Source organism: Zosterops lateralis (genome assembly GCF_965231275.1).
Source record: "Zosterops lateralis genome assembly, chromosome: 1".
NCBI lineage: Eukaryota > Metazoa > Chordata > Aves > Passeriformes > Zosteropidae > Zosterops > Zosterops lateralis.
Window position 1 is genome coordinate 58,534,453 of NC_139762.1, and position 11,117 is coordinate 58,545,569.

The following is an 11,117-nucleotide window of genomic DNA, read 5'->3' on the forward strand; positions in this document are numbered from 1 at the left end:
TGGAGAGCTCAGCAATCGTAGGGCAGAGTTATTTGCCACAAATACACATTGTTCCCCCACAGCCCAAGCTGCAGCTTGTGTGGAATTTTTATAGTGGTGACTCTGCTTTTCTCCCTGCCCTGCTGCAAGCTGACCTTTAAATGAGTGTCTGCTGTGGGATTAAGGGAACGGATTGGTCTGGGATGGCCCGTGCCAATGGCAGCTCGGTTCTGAACCCCAGGGCTGGAATGTGCTGCTGGCCACTTCCATTGGAAGGTTTGTCCGGGGCGCTCCTGTAGCGGCCTTGGGATGGGCAGGGCCATGGGAGAGCTCATGGATCCGCTGGGAGAGCTCATGGATCCGCTGGGCGGGCCTGGGGCTGGACTGGGGCGTGAGGATTGTCACTGCTGTGGGTGAATACACTAAAAAACCCTTCCACAACCGGGAGACAGCAACAGCACAGGATCACAGAATGGCTGGGCTGGGTCACCCAGGCCCGGCCCCTCCGCCACGGGCAGGGACACCTTCACTGCAGCGGGTTGCTCAGAGCCCCATCCAACCTGGCCTTGAACTCCTCCAGGAATGGGGCATCCACAGCTATTGATCAAGTCCCCTGGAGGTCCGGGGAAGGCACTAACACCGGAGTGGTCTCAGCGGAGACCCGGGCTCTGAGCACTCCTGTTTTCCCCCGCCCGTGCCGGCGGCATCCCCCATCCCCGGGGCACGGCTCCACCTCCCACCTGCGCGGGGGACGCGGCTGTCCCTGGCCCTGGGAAGGGCGGGCTCCCTTCCCGCTGTGCCGCACCGGCCTTTTCCGGGCGGGCTCTCCTCCCGAGGGGAACCGGGGCGCCCCGCCCCGCGCCCCGCCGGAAGCGGCCCCGCGCCCGCCCGTTCCGCTTCCCGCCCGTTCCGCTTCCCGCCCGCGCCGCTCCGTGTCTCCGGGAAGGGAAGGAGCCCGCGGGGTGCGCTGGGGACGGGCCGCGGCGGGGCAGGCGGGCTGCGATGGGGATCGGTGCCGCCGGAGCCCCGGGAGGGCCCGGGCAGGGCAGGCCGGGGGAGGGAGGGCAGGCCGGGCAGGCCGGGGGAGGGCAGGCCAGGCCGGGCCGGGCAGGCTGTCAGCTCCAGGGCACCCCTCTCGTCCCGCAGGCTCGCCAGCCGGCCGCCGCCAGGATGTCGTACATGCTGCCGCACTTGCACAATGGGTGGCAGGTGGACCAGGCCATCCTGTCGGAGGAGGACCGCGTGGTGGTCATCCGCTTCGGGCACGACTGGGACCCCACCTGCATGAAGATGGATGAGGTGCTGTACAGCATCGCCGAGAAGGTAAACAGGAGCTTCCTGCCCCTTCTGAGCCTGGCGTTCCCCGTGGCTTGCCTGGAGCCTGGGGCAGGTTATGAATAGCTGGGGCTCTGCTCAGTGTCCCAGCTTTGGGAGGCAGAGGGAAAGCCGTGTGTTTTCACTCTCACCAGTGTCTCCTAAAGACTGCCCTGATGTCTGCAGTGCTCTGGGGGGTGAAAAGAGCATCACACATGTTTGGAAATCCAGGTTGCTGCCTGTTAATAACCTGTCATTGAATGAGCATCGACATTCAGGCAGAAACAGGGCTCGGTGGTAGGGCTGATGCTGCTCCAGGCAACACAGCACTCTCACTTTGCAAAGGAAGTGTGTGCTACCTGCAGATTTTCATCTGAATAACTCGAAAAGTTACATTCATTTTGGCTCTTAAAAATGGCGAGGCGCTAAAATGTGCAGGATGGTGTTAATTAATCTGTCATTTATATAATTCTGATTATTCTATCAGTGATATTAATGGCAGTGGTATTATCTGTGGAGATTAATAGCATTCCACAGAGTTGCATGGACTGAATTAAATTTTAAGAGCCAAACTCCACAGCTGTTTTCAGATGGAAACTGAATGATTACCAACAGCTGGTCACTTGCTAAAGAAAGATACGTGGATAGGAAAAATTAGACTGTTAGAACACACAATCAGCTGTAATTTACCTTCTCATACATTTGCTAAAGGTTTTGCATAGGGATAGGCGTAGAATATTGACAGCTCTTTGAACCACATGAAGAAAGAAGCAAAAATACCCAAATCGGAAATGGTAACTTGGGTAGGAAAAGGTGCCAGCTATCATAGAAATCATAGAATGGTTTGGGTTGGAAAGGACCTTAAAGATCATCTCATTCCAACTCTCCTTCTGTGTTTTACACTAGACCAGGTTGCTCAGGGCCCCATCCAACCTGGCCTTGAACACTGCCAGGAATGGGGCATCCACAAACTTCTCTGCCTTCATACAAAATTCTGTGCATGCTAAATAGCTTGACATGGAGTCGTTTTTGTGGTGTACTTCTTTGTCTTCTAAAGTTCTTTTTTAATAAATTAACTTGTGTCTTGAAAATCCCCACAATGAAAGATCTAAACCCACAGCCAAGTGTTAAGACATATTAGAATGCAGTAAAGAGTTGTGATTTTTTAATTCAGTTGTTTTGTGTTCAGCCTGGTGGGAGTGTTATGCTCAGATACTGTTAGTGTGGACCTGTGGCAGGATGCTTGGCAATTTGGCAGACCTGCTGGCAGCTAGGGGTGACTGGGGGAAGAAGGAACAAAGTAACTTCTTATTTAAAAATCTCCCTCTGCAGAAATGGCAAATTAAAGGGGGAGATCCTACCTCATCCTCTTGCTTACAAGCCATGTTTGGATCTCTGCTGTTTTAAAGAGTGAGTAAAAGTTCCAATTGTACAGGTGTTTATTCTAGAGAATAATACAGAATGTTAACATGCTATAATTGCAGGCTACATTTGAAGACAATGTGGCTGTATTTTACATTTGTTACCCTGGTGCCATATTATTTTAGACTGCAGCATGTTTTGGGGTAGCAGTAATATTTATCTGTACTTTATGATAGGAGAACAGTTTTTTTTTTTTTCGGTTTGAATTGTTTTGTGGAAAAAGAAACTAGAATGCTATACGAAAGTACAAAGTAGATTATTTTCACTGAAATACATTCCACTTGCACTTGACTGGGTTTTTTTTTTTCCCTAGTGTTACATGAAAAAGAAGCATTTCACTGAATGTCAGAACAAATTATAATTTTAATATACTAGTTTTTCTTTTCTTTATCAGGGTATCAATCAACTATTGATTGAAACAAGAATTGAGTTTCACAAATTTCATCTTAAAGACCTTTTCCAAAAATACACTTTTTTCTTTTCTTTAAAGGAAACTCATAATTATAAAAACCTATTCCCCTGAAATACAGGGATTGGTTTGCTAAATTAATACACCTTGTTGTATTGGATCACTGTGCATTTAGGGAGAATTTTTCACATGTTGTGTATTTATTTAACCATAATCAGGAATGTGAATAGCTGTGGCTTTTCCTCAAACAATAGTTGTGCCTCTGCATTTCTGCTAAGGTTACTTGAAAGGTGAGAGAGGAAAAGAAGGTGGGGCAGGGAAAGAGGTAGCTATATAAAAAAAGCGCCTACTGGTATTTTAGGTGTTTGTAATTAAAAGCTGAGCAAAGTTAATCTATTTACTGATGTCTGTAGTTTTCAAAATTATTAGCTGTAAGTGCTGCTCTTGGCAGTACAATGTCTTTCTCTGTCCCCCTAGAAATTTATCACCTAAATTTACAGCATAATTAGCAAGAAAAAAATTCAAATAAATATTGCCGGTACAGACTTTCAGGTTTCTACTTGCTTTGTTCAGTTCAGTAATGCAAGTCTTCTAGCCACCTTCAATTCCAGTCATTGGTTGCTAAAGCTAGTCTCAGTTCCAGTATTTCTTTACTTAGGAGTTTCTTGTCCAGAAAGAAGTGTTCTGTTCTAAACAGAAAAGAACATGGTCTAAAAACTGGTTAGGAAGATGAGAAGATGGAATCTTGGATCTTGTTTCAGATTTCCTTAGGTATTTGGGCTGTAAGGTTGCTTTTCAAAGGCAGCTGAAATCTTAAAAACTGAGAAAAAAGTATTATTTAGCAAAAAAGTAATATTTACCTCTGACAGAAATTTCAAGAAACTTCACAATTTTTGTCATTTATCCTAGTCATTAATCATATTTCTGTGTCAATCTCATGTTGTAGGAATTAATAAATTTATTTTTTAGAAGCATGTTGTTAATGAAGAAAGGGAGGAGAACTTCAGAGGACAAATGAGTCTCATGGCATATGATTTTTCCTACATCTGTGTTTCTAGTTTACCAGCAAGGTGTGTGATCTTTATGAAGACAGGGTACAGAATCTTTATCTGATGTTAAAAGTCCTATAGATTCCTCTGCTTTACAGTCTTGAGCCATTCAGTTTAAAGATTTCATAGCAGTCCTCAGGCAGATACAGTTCTGTGAAGTATTAGAGCAGCCTTTAACTGTGGCCAGGCAATAATGTACTTCTGGGTTTTCTCTGTGTGTGTTCAGCGATGTAGATTGGCTAGACTGATTTATGAAGCTACCATCACTGGGGAGAAGGGGGAAAACAACCAGCAAAATTGAAGCCCAACATGTGAAAGCAAGTAATAAAATTTTGAATCCGTGCTGCTGTTTGACTTGGGTTTCGTACTCCACTCTGTCCCATGAACAGCAGCTCCAATAGCCAAGGCAGAGAGAGTTTTGGATTGAAACACAGATAAGGGGAGTGTCAGAAATAGTTAATATCTGTCTCTGAAAATGCTTTTGTCTTCAGTTGTTGCCCAACAACAACTTTAGGTGCTGCCCAGAAGGAGGTCTCTCACTAGTTTTGATTTTGTTTTTCTTCAGAAAGCAGTTAAGTTGACTTACTGCAACAAATTTACTGTATTTAGTGTATGTTATGAGGTTAAGCACTTTCAGAATAAACTTGTGTTACTATGTGTTCAGCTTCTAAAATACTACAGGGTTTTTTTATACTGTCTCTACAATAAAATTTTAGTTTATATTTACAAACTCAGTGTAGTTTCCCTTGTAGCTACTGCAACTGCTTGTATTTAGGGGGGCTTGGTTGTTTAGAGTTGTATTTTATTTTTGTTCTGAGGCATCCATACTCTATCCTCAGTTACAACCCACAAGTCAGAAAGAAAACTTGTTAGCAACCACTGCCTAGACAGGGTAGCAAAGCTGTTTTTGTACAGGAATGTAGGTTTTCAACTGGCAGCTCTGTCTGAGCAATGAATTCATGTCCCAACAGGGAGAGGTCATCCTTTGGTTTGTCTCCACAAACCATGCAGATCCACAGCAGTCTGAATCCATAAATGCTTCCATTGTATTTGCCTAAATCAAAGCCTGAGCTAAAGCTTTGTGAATTAGAGCTGGCTGTGTGTGATGCCAGCTCAGAATCTGTTCTGTACTGCTGCTGTCTTGGCCCCAATGTCGTGTCTGAGACAGGAACTGCTTCTTTAGGCTCTAAAACTGGTCAATATTGTGCAAAAAGACACATTTGAGTCTCTGCAAGGCTTGTCTCCTGTTGAAATAAAATGCCTCTTGGTGACAAGCTTACCCAGCCTGGCACATGGAATTGCTCAGCCCCTAAAGATTAAATAGGCCACTGCAGTTCTTCTGCATCACCCTCTCCATGTGTTTAGTCCCTCCTTAGGCCTGAATCCCAATCTCCTGCTGCTATCCTTGGCAGCCATTGTCCAAACTCAACAAAACATACCCTCATTCAATGTGCTCGCAAGCTAACTTGTTTTGGAGTGGTAATCTTGCCAAATTTAAAATTAGAAAAGCGAGAGGTAAAGAACAGAGCCCTTTTAAAGTTTTGAATTCAAATTTGAGTCCAGCTTTAAGGTCTGCTTTAGACTTAATACGAGCTTTTTGGCAGGTAACTGTCATCAGTTTCACTTCTATAAAAGCTGGTCAGAGAGAAGGAAGATTTAATTAATGTCTTGGATGCTTGGATTCTGGTGATGACTTGCACATGTGCTGTGCAAAGGTGATCCAGTCCTTCTTAGTAAGATTTATATAACAAATTAAGACTTGTATAGTCTGTTTCTCTTGTATGAAATCCTAGGCTGCTGATGATCACTGCTAGTCACAAGCATTTCTGGTTCTGCAACAGCTCAACTAAATTAAATGTATATAATGTTAAACTAACTTTAAAAGGGTTTTTTTGGTTCCAGTACTCTCTGGAGTACAGAGTTCTTGGAAGTAGAATTTTATCTTAGGTGCTTTTGGAGTGGTGTTATGGTGCAACATGTAAATCTCCTAATCTTTCAGCAAACAAAACAAATCCTAAGAATGTTTTATTAATGCTAGGTTTATCTTAAAATAATTTTCCAAGCTCCTAATTAAGTAATTGTTCAAAGATGGTGTGCTCCATCAAAATTGCTGAATGTGTTGTAGAAATTTCCCCACATGGTGAAGGTGTGCTGCTGATGCTAAAAATGCCAGCAGGGTGGAAGAAGTAATGATAGGATAAAATGAAAATGGCTCCTCAGGTGTTTTGTTTTCTAAAAAAAGGACCAAAAGCTCCAGAACTGTCTTTTGCTTGCCAGGGCTCACCAGGGAGTAGCTTCAGTCACTTTGTGGCTAAATTGTGTTGACTCTGAACATCCCAGTAAGGTTCTTAGAAGTCTTTAATGTAAAATTGAAATGGGTGTGAAGGATCCCTTCAGAGGCTTTGATATTATGACTATTTTAGTTTACAAGGCTTTACCTCTTGCCTGAATTAGAACATGGTTTAAATGGGATGTTTTCTTTAGAATATTGACTGAATCTAGGACTATAACTGGCTCCATAAAAGCACAGTAAAAATGCTGTTTCGCTCTAGAAGAGATTTTACTTGCTTTGCTAGTAATACTTACTTATATTCTTGAAGTGTGGTTATTTTTTTATAATTTTGAAACTGTCTTGAAGCAGAAGTCCATAAAAATGTATTTACTCTGTGCTTCTGAGTTTTTTTTGGGTTTTTTTGTAAATATTTCCATAGTTTTAGTAAAGTGCCTGCTAGGATGTCTGCATACAGGCTACACAATAGATCATATTTTTCTCATACAAACTAATCCTGATCTGTGAACTAAAATAAAATATTGATCCATCAGGCAGATACTATACTAATCATAACATTTCCAGACCTTTGATAGCAAAATTAACAAGTGGGAAGTACTGTCATGAACAGTGAGTTTGTCACAGATTTTAGACCACCTCAGGCTGGTAATTCTGGGCAGTCAAATGGGAGGGACCAAAATTGTGTGAGCAGTAACTGAGGGTGGGGAGGCACAATTGTGCACTCCTGGTGTAGTGCATGAGCATTTGATAATATGCCTTACAGTTAAATGTTTGTGCAATTTGGGTGACTTCTGACATAGAATGTAATCTGTGTGAGTGTGTTAATTTGTACTGTGCACTTATGAGCTAAGTTTAGAACCCAAAACTTCCCCTAATTCCACTCCATGACAAGTATGCTACATCTAGGAAACAAAAACATGACATGGTTTTCTTGAAGGAGTGAAGGCATCAAGGGTGACACTAGAGGGGAGGGATTCTTTTGCATCTAACTGAGTAACTCTGCAAGATCAAAGACAGTTTTACCAGAATTTTCCAGTCAATAGCTTCTCATCAAGGTCTTACATTTTAGCAATTACACTTTTAAGTTTTGGCTTTGCACCTCTCAAAAAAAGCGACCAGTTTTTAAATTAAATTATAAGTTTCTTTTTCATTTAATGAGTCTTGTTAGACAAATTGGATGTTATAGAGGGGGGAAAATGCTTGGAGGCAGGCACCAGGGCATTGTAGATCATTAATTTTCTGAAGTCCATAAGCAGCTGATGACAGAGGCAGAATGTGTCAGCTTGGCTTGCACAAAGCAGTTATTCTGCTTGTTTAGAGCTGTGCATGTCACTGAGAGTTCTCAGTTCTATATAAAGGGCATTTGTTTCTCTGGATGTTGATTTGGCACAGTATCTTTCCAGTTGATGCTGGATGTGAAATGAGCTTCTTGGCTATATTGAAAAATATTTTCCATGTTAATTGGTTGTTGTGATTAACAATAAAAGCAAGGCTGTTTATTCTGATTTTATGACTTAATAATTTGGAAAATAAATGTTACAATAATGAAAGTTTAGGTCTTTTAATTGGTAATATACAGCTTTTGTATTTCTTGTTTTCTTCTGTTTAGGTTAAAAACTTTGCTGTTATTTATCTTGTGGACATCACTGAAGTACCAGACTTCAACAAGATGTATGAGCTGTATGATCCGTGTACCGTCATGTTTTTCTTCAGGTATGTGAGGGTTTTGGAATGGAACTCATTTAAACTTTCTGTTTGTCAAATACAGTGTCTCAGCAGATCATTTCCAAATGCAGGGCAGCACACTGATGCCTGTGTTTTTCATTGCTCTACTGAGGAGTGAACTGATTACATAGGAAAATGGCTTGTTTGCCAGTTAGCCTGGTAACAGTGTTTGATAATAGAGTGCAAATTACTGATAGTGAAAACTGGGTTTATTATCCATTGTTCTTAGTTTTAAATCTCAAACTTCCTGTAGAGAGTGTTGTACTAATACAGCAGTCAACCTTGCCAAACTTGCTTTCAAGATAAATCAAAAGTAGTAAGGTTTTTTTGGAGGTAAGGTTTCTACATTGATGAGATAAAATGTTCCACTGACAAGCATGGAAGTCTCTGTGGAGATTGACAGTAGTGGGAATGAAATACAGACAATAAGAAATGTGCTGAAGGATAATTGCACTGAGTAGCCATTTTGGGGGTATGTTTGGAGTCCTTATTCTTGCTTTAAAAATTGGCAGTGAACTGTCAGTTTGAGTGAGAGGAGTGGATATTGTTCCTTTAATGCTTGTTTTGCAAGCCTGTTGATGTTTATAAGGGCTTCCTTTGATCCTACAAAGCATTTGGGGAGGGTGTAAGAATTCTTTCTGAATTATAATACCATATTAACTTGGTTTTTTGTTCTTCCTCTTTAAAGGAACAAACACATCATGATTGATTTAGGTACAGGTAATAACAACAAGATCAACTGGGCAATGGAAGATAAGCAGGAGATGATTGACATTATAGAAACTGTTTATAGAGGAGCCCGCAAAGGTCGAGGTTTGGTGGTATCACCGAAAGATTATTCCACTAAATACAGATATTGATGTTTCTTTGGGCTGCCTTTTTTCATAATCCTATGTCCACTTAAATTTATTTCTGTGTATGTGTGTACATATATGTATATTAAAAGAAAAAAAAAACAAACCTACAAGTCCTTGAATTTTGAGCATAATTTGAATTATTTAAAAGAGATTTGAATTCTGTTTGAGAAGTAGAAGACTCAAAGCCTGGAACTGTCTTGACTGCAGTAATATTGTACCTGAATTTGGGGGGGGTTTCTTTTTTAAAGACTTTCTCCTTTGTTGTCCTTTTGGTATTACATATTTTTGTACACAAAAAGCCTATTTGCAGAAAAAACATTTCAACTGGTTTTGTTTGCTTTTATTACACAAATATCTGGGAAAACGATACTGTAGTTTTTTTAAAGAATAAAGTGAGTTCCACTTATTCACCTTAACTTTTTCAGTTACAAGACAAGGAATTTACTTTTACTACCAAGTGTGTTTCAGAGGATTTAGAAAGTGTTAAGGAAGTAAATGAAAAGGGTCTCAATTTCTGTTAAAGTTGATCTGGTTTGGAGTGGTTATTGATTTTGGAATCATTTATGGTGGAAGGGACCATCAGCCTCCCAGTCATAGTAGGTTCCACATGGTCGGGTTGCCCAGGATTGCATCCAGTGTTGAGTGTCTTGGTTGGACTAGGTGATCTTCAAGGTGTCTTCCAACCTTGATGATTCCATGTTCTCTAAAGATGGAGATTCCTCAGCCTTTCTGGAAGGCCTGTTCTGCTATTTGTGCACCTTCATAGTTGAAAAAGGTGTTCCTTGCATCTGGCTGGAATTCTCTGTTTCAGCTTGTGTTGAGTAACCCTGTTGTACAACACCTTCAGCAGTCTCTGTTCCCTGTGCTCTGCCATGGGGTAGTGGTTTGCAGCAAGAAGCCACGCTCATTTCTTAAGGCTGCACTAACAGATTTCTCTCAAACCTTGGATCTGCTGTACTCCACTATATCTTGGTGGCCCTGCTTTACCTCCCTCACACCACTGCATCTCTTGAACTGGGGAGCCCCTAGACTGACAGAGCATTGTGGATGTGGTCTCCCAGGCAGGGGGAATGACTTGCTGGCCCTAACTGTGTTAACACTGACCAGTGATTTGCTGTAGCCTGGGCACCGTGCTCACTCAGCCTTTCCACCAGACCCCTTTCCTGCAAAGCAGTGCCTGCCAGCCCCTCACACCTGCCCAACTTGGCACTTTGAACTTCATCAAGGTCCTGTTGGCCCATTCCTCCAGCCTATCCTCCAGCATACCAACCTCTCCTCCCACTCTGACAGTACATGCAAGTCTACACTGATTAAAGGATTAATTGGAATGATTTCTTGATATTAATGAAGGCTGTCATAGAAGCATTTCTCCCTCATTAGCTGAGGTATTCTGTTAACCTGGCAATGCTTCAGTTTCTGCATTTATAATAAAACATTCCCATTATATTTCAAACTAAATCTTCCCTACAAAGAGTACCAAGGTTATGGTATACAACCACCTTAAAGTCAGTGCAGATGTCCTGTTTTTTGACTACCAATTTCTTCTTCTAGACATGCTTGGAAACTAGAATTCCTAATCTATTTCCAGGTCTTTAAATAAACTGTTTTCATCAAAACAGCTAACGTTAAAGAACTGAAATTGTCACAAAATAAATACCTGGGTGATGTTACCTGCACTGGTGTGCACAGCTTTGGGTGGGCTCGTGCAGAGAGCAGCAACTGTGTAGTTGTAGCCTACAAATACTGCCATTTTTTTTTAGTACAGAATGGTTTATTCTAAGAACATACAAGCTAAAAAGGCAACAAATCTTATTATTTTAATAGTAAAATAAATACATTTTCATACAGTGAAAACATTTGTGATTGGGTAAGTTCACTATATAGGATGTCATTTTCTATCCAGAATAGTGGCTTTGCCTTCTCTGAAACTAAGTTCTTTTTCAGCTTCAGGAAATACAGTGCCCCACTTAGATGAACAAACCCAGCTTTCTATGTTTTTCCTGGGGCAATAGTGTAACCTTTTTTTCCACGGTTCTCTTATGACATGATGCAAACACATTTGTTTTCCCTTA

The 11,117-nt window shown here is 41.7% G+C and overlaps 1 protein-coding gene across 2 annotated transcripts; it reads left to right on the forward strand.

The window, feature by feature from the left end:
* The first annotated feature begins 870 nt into the window (after positions 1 to 870).
* TXNL4A (thioredoxin like 4A) lies at positions 871 to 11,095 on the forward strand. Of its 2 annotated transcripts, XM_083868390.1 has the most exons (4): positions 871 to 941; positions 1,126 to 1,302; positions 8,073 to 8,176; positions 8,877 to 11,088. In XM_083868390.1, exons 2-4 carry the CDS (start codon positions 1,150 to 1,152, stop codon positions 9,046 to 9,048), a joined length of 429 nt encoding a protein of 142 aa, XP_083724516.1. In that variant the 5' UTR covers positions 871 to 941; positions 1,126 to 1,149; the 3' UTR covers positions 9,049 to 11,088. The 2 variants fall into 2 exon arrangements, with proteins under 2 accessions (XP_083724516.1, XP_083724517.1); XM_083868391.1 differs by lacking the exons at positions 871 to 941; positions 1,126 to 1,302 and adding an exon at positions 2,626 to 2,703 and having other exon boundaries at positions 8,877 to 11,095.
* Positions 11,096 to 11,117: the final 22 nt, after the last annotated feature.